Source organism: Lolium rigidum, chromosome 5 (genome assembly GCF_022539505.1).
Source record: "Lolium rigidum isolate FL_2022 chromosome 5, APGP_CSIRO_Lrig_0.1, whole genome shotgun sequence".
NCBI lineage: Eukaryota > Viridiplantae > Streptophyta > Magnoliopsida > Poales > Poaceae > Lolium > Lolium rigidum.
This window is the reverse complement of record NC_061512.1, coordinates 212,465,430-212,482,160: the sequence shown is the minus strand read 5'-3', so window position 1 is coordinate 212,482,160 and position 16,731 is coordinate 212,465,430. Positions and strand designations below refer to the sequence as shown.

At 44.2% G+C, this 16,731-nt stretch overlaps 3 protein-coding genes across 6 annotated transcripts; 2 read left to right on the top strand and 1 right to left on the bottom strand.

The window, feature by feature from the left end:
• Window positions 1-1,651: 1,651 nt before the first annotated feature.
• On the top strand, window positions 1,652-5,929 carry LOC124651969 (hypersensitive-induced response protein-like protein 1). Of its 3 annotated transcripts, none has more exons than XM_047190989.1 (5): window positions 1,652-1,846; window positions 4,075-4,295; window positions 4,734-4,854; window positions 5,036-5,224; window positions 5,326-5,929. In XM_047190989.1, exons 2-5 carry the CDS (start codon window positions 4,107-4,109, stop codon window positions 5,688-5,690), a joined length of 864 nt encoding a protein of 287 aa, XP_047046945.1. In that variant the 5' UTR covers window positions 1,652-1,846; window positions 4,075-4,106; the 3' UTR covers window positions 5,691-5,929. The 3 variants fall into 3 exon arrangements, with proteins under 3 accessions (XP_047046945.1, XP_047046947.1, XP_047046946.1); XM_047190991.1 differs by lacking the exon at window positions 1,652-1,846 and adding an exon at window positions 3,131-3,420; XM_047190990.1 differs by lacking the exon at window positions 1,652-1,846 and adding an exon at window positions 3,132-3,408.
• A 2,823-nt stretch (window positions 5,930-8,752) lies between these two features.
• LOC124657039 (probable ethanolamine kinase) lies at window positions 8,753-12,128 on the top strand. Its single transcript, XM_047195669.1, has 10 exons — window positions 8,753-8,861; window positions 9,326-9,435; window positions 9,744-9,849; window positions 10,101-10,223; window positions 10,349-10,440; window positions 10,666-10,750; window positions 10,891-10,996; window positions 11,086-11,149; window positions 11,554-11,646; window positions 11,737-12,128. Exons 1-10 carry the CDS (start codon window positions 8,753-8,755, stop codon window positions 11,860-11,862), a joined length of 1,014 nt encoding a protein of 337 aa, XP_047051625.1. The 3' UTR covers window positions 11,863-12,128.
• Window positions 12,129-12,343: 215 nt separating this feature from the next.
• Window positions 12,344-16,383, bottom strand: LOC124653162. Of its 2 annotated transcripts, none has more exons than XM_047192228.1 (10): window positions 16,114-16,383; window positions 15,831-15,961; window positions 15,255-15,286; window positions 14,773-14,841; window positions 14,523-14,588; window positions 14,269-14,406; window positions 14,072-14,187; window positions 13,715-13,991; window positions 13,489-13,619; window positions 12,344-12,822 (listed from the first exon to the last, which is right to left on the bottom strand). In XM_047192228.1, the coding sequence occupies exons 1-8, from the start codon at window positions 16,195-16,197 to the stop codon at window positions 13,839-13,841; spliced, it is 789 nt and encodes a 262-aa protein (XP_047048184.1). In that variant the 5' UTR covers window positions 16,198-16,383; the 3' UTR covers window positions 12,344-12,822; window positions 13,489-13,619; window positions 13,715-13,838. The 2 variants fall into 2 exon arrangements, with proteins under 2 accessions (XP_047048184.1, XP_047048185.1); XM_047192229.1 differs by having other exon boundaries at window positions 14,269-14,403.
• Between the last annotated feature and the right edge of the window lie 348 nt (window positions 16,384-16,731).

Here is a 16,731-nt window from a genome sequence, read left to right as displayed (position 1 = left end):
TAGATGTGCCAAGGCTCCACGTGTCGCGCATGAAGGTTTTTCCGAGGATATGGTTTGGGTTGTGATTAGGCTTACCCTAATCGAAACAAATTTGAAAACCAATGGGAGAAGAGTACGAAGAGTGAGCAACACAAACCATGTGCTGCTGCGCTGGTTGGCAATATCTTCCATCGCCTCCCTCTTTGTCGCAATAGCGCCGGCCAGCCAGCTTCGGTCTTTAGGGTATCTCCAACCGTGCGACCCAAACGGACGTCCTTTTTGGGTCGTTTGGGTCGTCGCGCGGACACGCGGACAACGTTTCGGTCCGTGAATCCGTTTGGATCGCACTGAACGCCAAACCTCTGACCCAAATAATTATTTCTCCTCCTTCTTCCTCTAGTAGTACTAGTTGGCACGCCGGAGGTCGCGCTTGGCACGCCACCCCGGAGGTCGCCACGCCACGTCGGAGGTCCAGGCCGCCCCCAGCGTCGCCGTGCGGCTGTTGGGAGAGCGCTGCACGCCGGTGAGCGGCCGCCCTCCTTCCCCGCGTCCAGATGTGCCCGTGCCCGCGCGTGCCGAGAGCGGCGCTCACCCGGAGCTTCATCCGCGCCGTGGAGGGCTCGACGGGGCTCTCCCGTGGCCGCCGTGCCCGGGGCTCGCCCATGGCCGCCGCCGTGCGCGCCACGCCGGAGGTCGCCGTGCCCGGGGTTTGACGGGGCTCTCCCGTGGCCGCCGCCCTGCCCGGGGCTCGAAGGGCCTCTCCAGTGGCCGCCGTGCCCGGGCTCGCCCGTGGCCGCCGTCGTGCGCCGGGGCTCGCCCGTGGCCGCCCTGCCCGGGGCTCGCCCGTGGCCGCCGCCGTGCGCCGGGCTCGCCCGTGGCCGCCCTGCCGGGGCTTGAAGGAGCTCTCCCGTGGCCGCCGTGCCCGGGGCTCGCCCGTGCCCGCGCGTGGCCGACGCGGCCGGCGGCGCCCCGCCTGTGCCTCGCGCGGCCGGCTCCGCCACCGCACGGACAGCTCCGGCCCGCTACACCCCCTGCCGCCGACGCCGGGTTGCCCCGCCCTACCACACCCGAGGTTGCCCCGGCGACCTCCGCGCCCGCTCCGGCGGCACCACGACCATTGCGGCCCGGCGACTTCTACTTGGAATGAAAAAGAGGAGGCGGCGGAGCCGGAGTCTCCGAGCGAGAGCGACGACGAAGGTTAGCTAGGCGAGCTCCAATCCGACAGGGAGAATGGAGGTATCCATGGTCAAAAAAAGTGAACAGAGAGATAGAGGAGAGAGATGATATGGGGACTTTTTTGTCACTGACAAATGGGCCATGAACGGACATGTGCGGATGAAAACGGACGCACTCGCTTGTCCGGCTCGCCCCAAAAGCCACGGAAATTTGGTCCGGCTTTGGGTCGTTCCGGACGCGGCAGCTGTCCGTTTTTAATTTGGGTCGGCCCGTTGGGAGCAGTTTTTACCCAAACGGACCAATCTGATGTCCGTTTTTAATTTGGGTAGCCTGGTTGGAGATGCCCTTAGCTTGGCTTGGGGAGAAAGATGGTCGTGTGGGCCCGGAGATCAGCTGGTCAGTCAAGAAAGCAGATAGGCGGAGGAAAAGATCCCAGCTTTCTTTCTTATCCGGTCCGAGCAGCTGCGCAGCGGGTTTGCTCGATAATCCGCCACTAACTGACGCTAATCGCGATGGTTTTCTCAGCAAATATCGTCGAATCTTCAGCTAATCCAAGACAATGTGTCGCCCCGCGCCCGAGTATTTAGGGTCGGGGCGGTGGGGGTGGGGTTGGAGAGAAACAGACGCCGCCGTCGCAGTGTAGCTCACTCCACTTCCCCCCTTTCCTTCGCCGCATCTCCGAGCACCGGAGGTAAAGAAGGCCGCGGCCAAAAACCCTCCTTTTCCCTTTCTCCTTCCCAGATTAATGCTTTCCATAGTGTAAGATCCAAAGCACTTTGTTGCGGTTGCCGTCCATCCGGGTTTTGCTTTGATTCTTGCTGCTGGTTGTGTGGTAGGAACATCGATCTCCCCCTTGATTTTTCTTGTTTGCTTCGTGTTCCTCTGCTTCTGCCCTGAATTGCTCCTGTTCGTTCTTCATTCTGTGAAGTCTGTAGTGCCCAGTCTTTGCGCGTCGTTGAGGGTTCGCTCCCGCAATTTCCCCCTTGATTTCTTCTTCTTGTCCAGTTGCCTTTACTGTCTCTATCTTCTCGCATATAAAAAAAAGAAGACGAACCAATCGTCCGAGAGGGTTTTTTGCCCTATCCTCGCGCGTTTCCTTCTTTCTTGATGTCTGCTGCGACGACTCGAAAGTCGTTGTCCTCTCCTCGATCTCTATCCGCTGCAGTTTCCTGATAATTGTAACAATGAAAAGACTGCGATTGAGCGATTTCGTGGGCAATTTTGTGTTTTGGATAAGAAGTCAAGAACCAATAATGAGTGAATCTAGACTAGTCTTTATTTTTTCTTCCGTTGATTTTTTCCATGGAATGGATGGTAGGTCTGGGCCGGATATCCTTTTCCCCAGTCGATATGTTTTCCCTAGTTGTCTTTTTCTATACTTCCTGGTTGATTTTTCTATACTTCTAGTTGGAACAGAGTGCATGTTCATGGATGCTTGCCAGCCGAAATTTAGGGCTTTTTTATGTGTATGGTAGGAGTGGGACCATAGAATCGTCTGCCAATTGCACATCAATCCATTGGAAATTTGGAATTGATAATGATTGCACGAAGCACAGCTACCTGTTGTTCGTATCTTGTCCGCTGCAAGTTCCTGATAATTATAAAACTGAAAAGACTTTGTGCGATTGAGTGATTTTGTATGCAATTTAGTGTTTTTTGGACTGAGAACTAACAATGAACGAATCTAGACTAGTTTTCTTCTGTTGATTTTTTCCACGGAAGGTAGGTCTGGGCGCAGATATCTTTTCCCCAGTTGAGCTAGTTGGGTGGAGTACATTTTCATGAATCCTCCACCGAAATTGCGGACTTTTTTTTGTGTGTGGTAGGAGTGGAACCATAGAATCGGCTGCCAATTGCAGAGCAATCCATTAGAAATTTGGAACAAATAATGATTGCACGAAGCACAGCTGCAGTTTCGAGTCTCTTGCCATTGTCTTATCTAACTATCAATTGACTGCTTTACAAATAGCCTGTCCCCATTACGAATTCCTGAAAGCGAGTCATATCTTTGTAAATTAGCTCAAACGCGCAAGTGGGCGATTAGTCTTCCCTGATTGGTTCCGGTTTGTGTCCGTTAGACGTGGATACAGATCACAACGCGCAGTTGAGCAGGCTGGTAGACCTGTAGTCCTTGTGCTTATAAATAAGGCGCATTTCTTCAGATACCTTCGTGCCTCGTAAAGATCCACCCTGTTAGTCATTTGGCCCCATCCTTGTACCAGCTGAGCATTCTCTCTTGTCCAGCCAGTTCAGGTCTCAATTCGGGCATGTTCTGTCGCATTCTTCTATTGATTGCTCAGTATTTGACATGTTCCCAAGATTTGAATTTTCTCTATACGGAGTTGTTAATTTTGTTAGAATTGTTAGTACTTTTGCTGTCCTGTTTTTGTGCAGTTCTACAGAAAGCTCTTCTAGTAATATGTTCATCTCTGAAATGTTATTATGTTCACAAACAAACTAAATTATTTTGCTCTTGAATACCTTTTGTTTCTGAAATTGCTTTCGGCTTCATTGAATGCTTAAGCAGTAAGTTTTAGACATCAGCCTTGTTCACTGAGGCAATGAAAATTCAGCACCGGTAGTTGTAAATTGGGAGTAAATACTATGGTTGGGTATACTCCTAAGTGTTAGAGAGGCCTATTTGTTTTCTCTTTCCTCGGTCGGTATGAGCATAATGGTTCTTTTGGCTGAATTTATAAGGTGTTCTACTTTCTTGAGTCTGGATGGTGTGCCTAAGGATTTTTTTTAAACAAAATCACTATCATATATCTGATTACCTACTCGGCCTTATGGTGAGCCGAGTAAGTTGCTATTGGTGATTGTCTTTTTTGTAAACGGAGTTTGTGATGATTATGCATATAACTATTGTCAACATATTCTTGATTACTTACTCGGCCTTATGATGTATGAAATATTCAGGTACTTCCAGAAGGGGTCTGAAGCCTGCAGTCATGGGCAATTTGTTGTGCTGTGTTCAAGTTGATCAGTCGACCGTGGCCATCAGAGAGCAGTTTGGCAAGTTTGATAGTGTGCTTGAGCCAGGATGCCACTGCCTGCCTTGGATGGTTGGGAAACGTGTAGCTGGCCATCTCACACTCAGGTTGCAGCAACTGGATGTGCGCTGTGAGACTAAGACAAAGGTATATCATAAGCATGCCTACCTGTGTTCTATTTTCTTGCAGAAAACAATAAGATCATTTTGTCTCGGCAAAAACGAAAATTGTATTGCACAGTAGTTCTTTGTGGATTGTAAATCAAATTTCTGTTTCGAGACACATTTTTTTTCCTGCTGCCTTCTTTAGTAATTTGAAGGACACTGAAGGTTAATATAAATTATGCCCTTTTCGCAAAAAGTATATAAATTATGCTCATGGAGCAGTTCGGCTTGCCACATGAAAATAAACTTCTCCATTTGTTTGCAAAAAAAGAGAACAAACTTCTCCATATAACCATGTACTTACTATTCATCTCTAGTTAATGTATCTGAAACGTCACAGTGCCATTGATATCACGCTACATGTATTTTTCTTCTGCTATTAAGAATTGTTGTGATGTTGCTGGCATCTGAATTTCTGCAGGACAATGTGTTTGTCACTGTTGTTGCATCTATCCAGTACCGCCCACTGGCTGGCAAAGAAAGTGATGCATTCTACAAACTGACCAACACAAGGTCCCAGATCCAGGCTTATGTTTTTGATGGTAAGAATTCTTAAACAAGTGAAGATTTCTATATCCTGTTTCAGTAACTACTTGCTAGTCTCCAGCAGTTCCTGTTAATATTCATATCATCTCCGATGCAGCTTTACAACTGAACTCTTTGTATCTCATCTTTCATGTTATCATGTATCGACTAATTTGCTGGTTTGCTTGATATCTGCAGTGATCAGGGCAAGTGTTCCAAAGCTCCTCCTGGATGATGCTTTTGAGCAGAAGAATGACATTGCAAAGGCTGTTGAGGATGAGCTTGAGAAGGCTATGTCAGCATATGGCTTTGAGATCGTGCAGACTCTCATTGTTGACATTGAGCCAGATGAGCATGTCAAGCGAGCAATGAATGAGATCAATGCAGGTTATTTGCTATTCCCTGACATGATCAAAATCAAACACACAGAACACTTGATTTCCTAGCATCCATCATATAGTGACATTGTGATCTGATGCTTTTTGCAGCTGCAAGGATGAGGTTGGCCGCGAACGAGAAGGCGGAGGCTGAGAAGATCGTCCAGATCAAGCGCGCCGAGGGCGAGGCGGAAGCGAAGTACCTCTCTGGACTCGGTATCGCCCGCCAGCGCCAGGCCATCGTGGACGGGCTGAGGGACAGCGTCATCGGCTTCGCGGAGAACGTGCCCGGCACGAGCGCCAAGGACGTGATGGACATGGTGCTGATCACACAGTACTTCGACACGATGAAGGAGATCGGCGCGTCCTCCAAGTCCTCGGCGGTGTTCATCCCCCATGGCCCTGGTGCGGTGCGCGACATCGCCACGCAGATCCGCGACGGGCTTCTCCAGGGCCAGTCTGCTACTCAGCAGTAGTTTGGCTGGTTGGCTGGCTGGCTTCACCGGCATGGTCATGGACATACGACAGCTGATGGTGGTTTGTGGTTTGGTAGCTATATATGCCTACTTTATTGTGGCCTTTCTGGAACCATATGTGGATTGTGGCATGCAGTAGTACTTTAGATTGATGCGTGGAAGCAAGACCTTTGTTAACCTGTTGGGGATTCAGCATGGTATATGCACATTATGAGATGGTAGTGGTGAATTTGGTCTGATGTTTTCGCCTCAGTTTCCTTCGTCTTGTGGTGTGTCAGTTAGATGTGAGAGAGCGATGCTACTGAACTGAAGCATGTTATTTCTTTGTCTAGGATAGAAGGAAAACATATTTCAGAGGATGTCAAAGATCTTGGCGTGCTCGATTCGGCGCCAATTCCACACTCAAATTGTTCAGGGCGGAACAACAGGAGAGCATGGATCTTGGTGACTGGCGGCATGGAGAAGCGCGAGGCGCAGCGTCTTCCTTCTCGCCGTGACGGTGAGGGTGACGGTGGTGTGGCCGCTCCTTCGGAACGGAGATGCAACCCCATTGACCTGGCGATTTGATCGTTAAACTCAAAATTCCCCCACTTGAAGTTCTCTTTGGTTAAGCAAGATGTAGCGTGCCGGCCGGGCAGAGCACTGAAGCGATCGCCAAGCGCAAAACTCTTGCCAATTGTTCCATTCTGGACGCCAGGAACACGGCACACCATTACGAATTTTGATGCACCGATTGCGACGTCGGGTATCATATGCTCACTTTGACATTTGTAGCTCAGAAAGATAAATCACTACGTTTTTTTTTTTTGAAAATATGAAGAAAGAAAAAACATACATGCTGAAATAAAAGAGAAAAAGAACTTCAGGTGGGGGCTTTTGCCTCCACCGTTGCGTTGTCAAAAAAAAAAAACATACATGTAGAGCACGCGTATATGGTACCTAGTGAAATTACCTCCCTCTGTTCTTGTTTATCATGCACGACCTGGACGGAGCATATTTCTTACCAATCAAAGGCAACGGCTATAATAAACCAAAAAAAAATGCCCCAACCTAACTATAACTGAATTTTACTGAATTCCAACCTAACTACTCCATCCATTCCACAATATAAGATATTTAAGTTTTTTTAGATTCATTTATTTTTGTGTATATCTAGTATACTTTTAGTGTGTAGATTCACTCACTATGATATCTATGTAGTTTATTTTAAATAGAGGGAGTATAACTGAACACCGAAGCTTGTTTCAGTTTTCACCAGGTGGTCAGGCTCTATAATCACCTGGTGGCCTCTTTTGAAACCGAGAGAATAATTTTGTTTTTTCTCGAATAAAAGAAATAAAAAAAAACAATCACTTTGATCAGAGATCGCAAGCTATCGACTAGAACACCATGGCAATCTGCTTTACTAGGTTTTGGATCTGGGATTGGATACATCGTATACCCCTTCTAAAAATGCATGGGTCTTGGATCTGGGTTTCAAAGTGGGCCGCCCCTGGCCCTACCGTCTCTCGTAGGCTGAAGACCGTGTGATACCTCTTCGGATGTTCACAATGTTTTGAATCTTGGGGGTCTATGAAAGCACGAGCCCCCCCCCCCCCAAAAAAAAAAAAATTCTCCGCACGAGTTTAGAATTATTAACATTTGGTCTTGTTTGACCATCTTGTTAGGATGAAAACAATGGATAAAGGAGATTTGCTAGTTCACTAACTTCGTGCTCAGTTTAATTCTACACCATTTAATTTTCATCGTGATTCGTGCTAGTTATGAGTTGCAACTGAGTTTTGATGGCATCATCTGACTGAGCACGAAGTTAGTTCTCAGCTGACTGAGAAATAGTCAACTCACATAAAACATACCACATATTATCCAACCGGTACAAAAGAATAATACTCCCTCCAATTCATAGTAAGTGTCTGAGATTTAATACGAAGTTCGTGCAGTTTTGTTCTAAATTTCTGATACTTATTGTGGATCGGAGGCAGTGCGGTATTCAGTTTGGACAAATTTATGAAATTCATGGTCATGGGAGAGAGAAGGCTGCGGGTTGAGTCGACAAACCAGAACTAAGACATTGGGATAATTTGACAAAGTAGAACAATAATTTTTTTAGTTTCCACGTTTCCCATGAAAAGGGGTTTTTATGGAATATATTCTCGTGCGCAACGTTGTGCTTAAAGTGTATATTGCCTTTTTAAAAACCGGAGGAGTCACGTCTCAGCGCTGAGCAAGCGAATGATTAGCACGCCACATTAACCCAAAACCAAAATCGCCATCGATCCAAAAGAAAAGATCTCCAAGAACTAGAGCCGGCGATCGCGTCCAAAATCCGGACAGCGCACCGGCGAGCAAAGAGACAACGCGGAGGATCGGGGGGGCGGGCCCCACAGGAACGTGACTGATGCGCGGTACCAGCTGACGTGGCAGGATTCCTCTGAGACCCCGCCACGAGGCTGGATGCGAGTGGGCTCTATAAATCGTGTCGCTGTTCGAGACGGACCCCGCATTCCTCCGCCATAGCCACAGGCCCACACTTCCCTCGCCTCCCCCGATCGAATCGAATCGAATCGCCGGAGTTGAGGCTCCCACCGGAATTGCTCACGCTGAACGCACGCGGCGAACGGAGAGGCGCGCGCGAGGTGGTATGGGATCGGAAGGCCGGAGCTGGAACGGGGCTGCCGTCGCCGACGGCGGTGGCGGGGATGAGAAGATGAGCACAGTGGCGGCGCCGGTGCAGGCGGAGGTGCCCACCTCTGCCGCCGAGGTCGACATCGCGCTGCCTCTCCCGGAGATGACTCCCCGCGTCATGCAAGTCTCCTGATCCCTCTCCCTGTTTCGATTTGCTTCTTCACGCGGGCGGGTGCGTGTGTGTCTGTCAAATGCGTTGGTGAAGTAGTAATCACCAGCCGTGGTCTGTCTGTCCCGGTGCGCCCGCTGCGCGCTCCTGTGAGCTGACGGTGTTCGGCGAAATGCCTCACCGCGAGCGACAGGCAGGAGCAGGACTGGCTTGATTAATTTCCCCGTTTACTACGTACCATTTTGTTTTTTTTTATCTAATACGGTGGATGGAACCTTTCTCCAGAGATCTCTGCAAGGAGCTGGTGGCAGGGTGGTCGTCGCTGGACAGCTCCTGCTTCTCCATCTCGACCGTGTCCGGTGGCATCACCAACCTATGTGAGTTTCGCTGCCCCTGTCCTATCTACTCGTCCATCCCGTCCCCTCACCTGATCTGCATGTTCCAACAGACGAAACAAACACAGACCATCACGTAACTTGACGACTGCACCAACTTAAGATTGCGTAGTTTGCTTCACTTGTCCACGCGAAACATCACATATTCAATGACTGCACACTACCTGCTTCTACTATTTCATCCTAGTTTCAGATATGCCACCCGTGCTTAACTGCATTTTGCAACCTGTATCTTTAGCATCCACGGCTTGCGCTCATTTCTGCTTCAAAATCATTCCTGTCGTCATCGCATCCAGAGCTCTGGCCCCAATATGTTACAAGCATTACAAAGCAATATCCATTTTTCTGTGCAATTGAACCTAATTTACCTCTATATGTTATCTCTAAATTAATAATTTTATCCTAAATGGTTATCTTTTATCGTTCATAATGTTCGTTACTTACAGTGCTAAAGGTATCTGTCAAAGAAGGCACGGCGGACAGTGAGTCTGCTGTCACTGTTCGGTTGTACGGCCCAAATACGGACTTGGTGATCGACCGGGAGAGGGAGTTGCAGGTGAGCATGCGAATCGTACTTTATGAAATTGTATATGGTACTGGGCATGTAATGTCCGCCTGCATTCTGTAGTGTTCTTCTGGTTGGACATCGTAGTGTTGGTTCTGTACTTTCTTAGTTGGGGTTCAGTTTTTAATTCTGGTGATATAGTTGTCCGTCGGTTTCATTGAAATCCAACCTATATGCTATAACACACAAAATATCTCATTGTTAAATGAAAACAAGTTGTCAAGTTAGCTAGTATTCATACTGTCATTTTTTGAGCTGTGCTGTTTCCTAATGCATATATCTATTACAACCATGGTTAGGCCATACCCTATATCTCAGCTGCAGGGTTCGGGGCTCAGCTACTAGGAGTATTTGAGAATGGAGTGGTTCAGTCATTCATCCATGCACGAACACTCACACCTTCAGGTAGGCATTCTTTTGGTTCTTCATACTACAGATGGGGTGGCTTAACTGTCTACTTACTGGATATATTTATTTCTTGTTTTCCATTTTCCCATTATATATAGATTTGCGATTCACATGGTAAGTTGAATGCATTCGCCGTCTTAGGTATTACACACAATTGTGTATGTTATTTTGCATCCATAGGTCTGGAGAGGCTGCCATAAATGCTTCTGAAAATAACTTTGTTTTTTTCCCATTCTTACATTATTCAGACATGAGGGAGCCTAGAATAGCCGCTGAAATTGCCAAGCAGCTACATAAATTTCATCAGCTAGACATTCCAGGATCTAAAGAACCACAACTGTGGAATGATGTATTCAAATTTTTGAAAAAAGGTAACACTTTTAACTTGTTTTGGATATTTCATTTTGGGTCTGGCTGCTTTTATTTCATCAACATCCGTACATTTTTTTGAAAGCCACATTTTGTAATATTGTGTGCTGTGAAATACTTATTGCAGCTTCTGTATTGAAGTTTGAAGATGATGAGAAGCAGGAGAGATATGAGACGATCTCTTTTAGAGAAATAAAAGATGAAGTTAAAGAACTTAAGGTACCTTGCGGTAGTAGCCGTATTACTGTTATGTGCTATTGAATCTTGCAGCAATCTGAGCCCACTTCAGTTGCATAACCTAACAGGAGTATCTTCATTTTTCTATTTTATATTTATAATAATAGAAATTCTATAACACAATCATTCAATCAAAGGGCTACATCCCTGTTTGTGAAATTAATGTGCATGAATATGATGTGTGTCTCTCTCTCTATCCTCTTATAGGATCTCTCAGATCTTTTGCATGCCCCTGTGGTTTTTGCACACAATGACTTGCTTTCGGGGAATTTGATGTTGAATGATTTGGAAGGTAAATATCGCATCCACTTATCACATTCTTGTGATTATGAAGTAGAAGTATTTTTTAAGCTTCAGATCTCCTATCTTCTGACTTTCATTTGCAAAGCTGAGATGGTGTTTGTGTTTGTGGTCATTTATTTCTTTTTACAGAGAAGCTCTATTTCATTGATTTTGAGTATGGATCATATAGCTACCGCGGCTTTGACATTGGAAACCATTTCAATGAGTACGCAGGCTTTGATTGTGATTATAACCAGTACGTTCTCTTCTCTTCTTGCTGGTAGAATAATCTGATGGAGCTTTTATGGTCATGCGCAGTAATACCCACTCGGTTGCTTCTTGTAGGTACCCAGACAAAGATGTACAATATCACTTCTTCAGGAATTATCTATCTGATAGACCAAGTGAGGTATGTCAATTCAACACATTATCTTCTCTGGACAGAACCTACTGAGAGCTATTTATAGTTATGCAGTTTTTCTCTGAGTAAAGAAAGCTACACATAAGTTCCCACTACTAAAACTTAGATAGTTAGATTGTACTTATTTTATCAGTAGATTCGTTTTCTTATTTTTATCAAAATCACAAACACAATGCCATGTGCTACATGTACTTGACATTATCACATCCTTCAAGCTAAATATGATTTGTCTTTTCTGAGAAGAGAAATGTAGTATGCTTGGCATTTATACTAGGAAGACAATCAGAATGTTACTTTGAGAAAACAAGTGTCTTCCTCGAATAGCAGAACATAGATAATTTTTACGTGATGTAGTTCCACCATTATGTATCTAACTAGTTTTTAACCAAAAGGTCCAAGTGCAGGATCTGGAAGCCCTTTATGCTGAAACGAACACCTACAGATTAGCATCACACGTTTACTGGGCACTGTGGGCACTCATTCAGGTAAACACAAGGGTACTTCCTTTAGTGCATAGAGTTTGAGCACTATGCAACTGTCATAACGTAATGTACTTTTTTTTCATTTGATTGCAGGCGAAGGTATCCCCAATTGATTTCGATTACCTTGGGTACTTTTTCCTACGGTACGGTGAATACAAGAAACAGCGGGAGTCTTGCTTTTCCTTGGCACAAGACTTCCTTTCTCTGAGAAGTGGCTAGAGCTTAGACGTTGTCCCTGAGCCACTGCTTGCCATCGCCTTATATATGGTGGCAGGCATGAATGATCAGCTATTGTACTCGTGTTAATTAGCCATTCTTGTGTCTCTGTTGTATGATGGTGTCAGCTCTTGGAATTCTTTCTGTTCGTTCTTCCTGCAGGAGCCTTGTACTGCTTATAGAAAGTTGTACAGTCTGTGAATAATGTACAACTGTTTGGTTGCAACAAAGGCAGGCTAAAGAATTCTGCTTTTTGTATCATCATGTAAGCCTTACATTAGATCTGTGCCGTTGGATGTAATGTATTGCGCCACTTCCAATGGCCCATATAGAAAGTTTCCAGGTTTGCACTGAATTCCAGTTTTCACTGGATACTTTGCCAAATTGGAATTTCTTTCATTTATTCAACAAAGACCGGCAAAAGCCTTACAACGAACATACAAGCCGGAGCTGCCAAACAAGGTGACTACTGCACATATGAGTCTGACAATTCAGTCAAACTGGTACAACTCATGTGCAAGTCAAAGTTCACATGAGTTACCGAATGGTCACTTGCTAGCAAATGTATCAGGAACAAAAACAAACAGGTTATCCTATCTAATGTTCAACACTATCTAGATCAGGACAGAAACAGCTTAAGCGATTAGCGCAAGGGCATGGTGGTATTTATCATGCTGCAGGCTGAAAGGCCAGCTGATTCTAGGCAATTTAAAGCAACATCGGAGGTGGGGCTGCTCTCAGATCAATCTTCTGGTACATGCCCAAATCCCAGTCACTCGCCGGATAAACCCAATACGGTTTGGGCACTGGCCATCTGTCAAGGAAGAGATTAGGAAGAGATTTTTAAGAGTACAATAAGCCGATGAGTAAATTCATGTAAAACACTGCAGCGATAATAGTTCTGAGACATGCTCAAACCTGTTTAAATTACAGTCTACATTGGTACCGCTGGCTGTAATGCTCCTGTCAAACACCACAAAATTACAACTTTAACATCCACAAGAATTGCATTTGCAATGCCTACAGAGCAATTGATTGTATTTACAAGCTGGGCTATTTGACATGTAGGACAGCACCTGATGTTTATGGACTTGACAGAGAAAACGCAAAACATGAGCGGGTTTATTGTGGTAAAAACAGTAGGATCGGTGTGGGAGAAGTGCAGAGATTAAGGACAAACTCATCAAAAGCCTATATTTCAACATAGGCGTTGGAGGCTTGGAGCTACTAGATATGCTCTATTCTCGACCTCAGCTTCAACTTATCGAGCTAATGACCACACAAACATCATTATAATCATGCAACATCAGTGCATAAACAGTGTGATATCTCCAACCAAGATGAGTCATCAAATAATGTCAAAATGGTCGAGAAAGTGTAAACCCCAAGAGGACTCGAGTTCCAAATTATAGTGGTACGTAGGTCAACTAAACTTAACAGAAACTAGCAAATAATTTCCAAAAATAGGAAATGATCTAAAATTGAGTCAGAAAAGATATACTAGATCTTTCAGCAATATTCTAATTGTTTGATGTTTTTGCAAGTGGAGTTCTCTGAAACTTGAGTACTTATGCAAGGGACAAATACTTGCACGCCACACCAAATCTAACTTAACACTGTAAGACATACCTCTTTGTCTCAAAATGCCTCAGGCATTCCAGAATTATGTTCCTAGGTATGAATGGAGTGTTTTCCTCATCATAAAAGTTCATGCCAATAAAGTTCCCATCAAAATCAACAAGGGGTCCTCCTATCCCAGCCTAACACAAAAAGCAAGTAACATTGGACAATGATTATATTGGAGAAGATAACAGTTACAAGAAAAACAGATTAAGGCAACCAGACCATAGTGTACCTTTGTGATTTGACATGTGGAGGTCAACAGCTCTGCGCAATCAAATTTGCTCGGTTCGTCAGTCAACGTTCCACTTGTGGCTGTTAATGAGCCACTTCCAAAGATGCGCCCCACAGCTACCACCTTACAACAGGGGCTCAAATTGTACGTCATGATAGAGCTTTGTTGTATGAAGATCAGGAGAGGTCATGATATTTACTACAGCGAGATTATAGTGTAAGATATAATGCTGCAGCTTTCCTGTGACAATTTGTTTGTTGGGGAGGCGCACTTCAATCTGCAATGTTAAAGTTAGACCTACGCAATGTTATATTATTGAACAAGCATAAATACTAAAGAATAATTAGCAATACTAACCCTCAAGTCATCATCAATCTTATTTTCATCATCAGAAGACCTGGCTAAGCTTGCACACGTCAGAACACTCGTACATTCTATAAGTATTCCTGTGCATGCAAATAACCTTGTATTCCCTGCACAAGACATATTTCAGATCATTAACTGCTGGTGATCAAATACAAATGAGGAAAATCACGTATCATTAGTATATTCACCATTGAATGAAGCAAGTGAGACAACAGTGCAAGACAAATTTAAAGTGACTTCTTCACTGAGGTCCTTCAGGACACTCCGACATGAACCATCCACGTAGGGAAATTTTTCTTCAAACCGATTAATTAATTTCATGCCTCCTGGTTAAAAAATGTGACACAAGTACACAACACAATAGTAAGAAGTAGAACAAAGCTGTAACAAATAATGCAAAAGAGGGAGGGAAGAGTCGGTAAAAAAGGAATTCGCAACTCACCACAATTTTTTTCTGGCACCGGGTAACCAAGTGAGCGCAGTTTTTTATGTACTGTATCAATAGGTACTAGAGAAACAAGGTCAACCAATTAGCACGGCTGATATATCAAAACTAGGATCCCAAGTAGCAATATTAAACTAACATTCTATTTACTTGTAGAAATTATGAACAGCAGTGAGCAATGAGTAACATTAGGATACGGTAGCATCTTGCGTGCTAATTTACATTTCAGTAGTCATTAAAGATTCACCTTCTGGGTCGAAGTAAGAATTGGCATAGAGATACACACCATTGTCTGTGCTTCTCACCATTATGTCACCTGTTATGGAAAAGATGGATGAAAGGCGATACACAAGCTCATGCAGTAGTATATTATCATGCAGCATACAAACGGACTAATAAGTGGATAGTGTGAAAGTGATCTTTTTTAAGGAACATGGTGAAGTGGCAACGTTCAAAAAAGCGTACGCTTAGTCTCGCTTAAGCGCAAAAGAGATGATGTTTCAAGGAAGGTGAAGTGGTTACTTTATTTGAAGAAAAGAGATGATGTTGATTTATTTCAAGGAAGGTGAAGTGGTTACTGATTAGGACAGAGATCACAGGCAACTTAGCAATTTAGCATGCCATTGATTAGAACCATCCTCGCACTACAGTTAGGATTGACAAACAAGTATTGTGTGATAACATATAACTGCGAGTTCTAAGCGAGTGATAGTGCCGTTTTATCCTTACTTGAGCAACCACCTCCTTGCTTATTTTGAGGCCTGCATTACAATATAGAAAAAATGTTGTAATAATTCCATAGAAGTGCTTACTCAAAAGTTAGGAGTCCCATGGCTACAATATTCCGTAGAACGGAGAAAAAACTGATTACATAGCACATCTAGAGAACTCATCTAGATGACTCACTAACATAAGTATGTGCATATCTTTGTTCAAACAAAAATCTAAATGAGAGCACATACTTACAGGGTTAGGTGGAACTAAATGAGAGCACATGCTTACACGTGGTAGCGGAGAACCAAATTACTATCTCGAAATACTTTAAATGCAAAGAAACTAAATTGCAATCATATCTCCTTATAGATAGCATATGCTGAATCACAGAGAACCTTGACTCACAACAATTGAGTTAATTATAAGCTTCAGTAACACCAATCATCGATACACTACAGGATGTGTTTAAACAGGCTGACGCAAATGGGATAAGTGTGCTAAACTATTGGGGTGTCAAACTCATAAGACTCACAAGCATGCATGGGTAAGCTGATGGAGAAGCATTAGCTCATAAAGAACTAGGAGACGTACTGAAATATTCTGAGACGCTCCAAAAGTTTGATAATTATATTTCTTCGAAGAAAGGTTGTTTGTTCTGCATCATACAAGTTCATGCCAAGAAAATTTCCATTGAAATCAACAAGGGGCCCTCCAGTCCCAGCCTGTCAAATAAAAAAATGACAGTGAACAAGGGTAGACCAGAAGAGATCTCATCTCTGTGGCCTTACTGAAAGAGTGCAATAATCTAGTCAAAGATTAAGCCACATAACAATTTATTTCCACCACGTGAATAAGAGAAATCAAAATAGTGTACCTTACTGATTTTACAAGTCGAGATCAGAAACTCTTCACAATCAAATCTGCTCACTTTGTCCATCACTACCCCATTTGTGGCCATCAATTTCCTTGAGTTAAACAAACATCCTACAGCTACTACCTTGCTACCGGACTCAAGTTGTATTGGATGATGTAGACTTGCTAGACAGAGAAAACCAGGGGCTGGAATGTTGACAAGAGCAATATTATAACGTAAATCATACTGTTCCAACCACCCGTCAACATACTGACAATGCTGATTCCATGCTCTAATCTGTAATGGTAGAGTGAGATTTAATCAGTATCTCAAATGAACCAAGTAAAATGAGCAATAATTAGCAGCACCGACCGTCAAGTCCTCATCTATCTTGCTTTCATCCTGAAGAGATCTCACTAAACTTGCCGAAGTGAGCAAGGTAATGAGGCGTGGTCTCCAGTGTATAACTATGCCTGAGCATGAGCATCGCATCTCATCGCCTTGTAAACATGATCGTAATTCCAGTCAGTTGTTAACGATGATCAAAGACAGCTACTAGGGGAAATAATGGCGCACATATACCAGTAATAATTACCGTTGAAAGAAGCAATGGCGAAAACACTTTGAGACAATTTTGAT

Bases quoted from the DNA above. Each gene is read 5' to 3' on its own strand.
- LOC124651969 (XM_047190989.1), top strand. From the start codon at position 4,107: ATGGGCAATTTGTTGTGCTGTGTTCAAGTTGATCAGTCGACCGTGGCC. The intron at 4,296-4,733 runs GTATATCATAAG...GAATTTCTGCAG, and splicing joins GCTGTGAGACTAAGACAAAG to GACAATGTGTTTGTCACTGT. The intron at 5,225-5,325 runs GTTATTTGCTAT...TGCTTTTTGCAG, and splicing joins AATGAATGAGATCAATGCAG to CTGCAAGGATGAGGTTGGCC.
- LOC124657039 (XM_047195669.1), top strand. From the start codon at position 8,753: ATGGAACCTTTCTCCAGAGATCTCTGCAAGGAGCTGGTGGCAGGGTGG. The intron at 9,850-10,100 runs GTAGGCATTCTT...TACATTATTCAG, and splicing joins ACGAACACTCACACCTTCAG to ACATGAGGGAGCCTAGAATA. The intron at 11,647-11,736 runs GTAAACACAAGG...ATTTGATTGCAG, and splicing joins CACTGTGGGCACTCATTCAG to GCGAAGGTATCCCCAATTGA.
- LOC124653162 (XM_047192228.1), bottom strand. From the start codon at position 16,197: ATGGCCACAAATGGGGTAGTGATGGACAAAGTGAGCAGATTTGATTGT. The intron at 14,188-14,268 runs GTGAATATACTA...TGTCTTGTGCAG, and splicing joins CTCACTTGCTTCATTCAATG to GGAATACAAGGTTATTTGCA. The intron at 13,992-14,071 runs GTTAGTATTGCT...TTAACATTGCAG, and splicing joins AGATTGATGATGACTTGAGG to ATTGAAGTGCGCCTCCCCAA.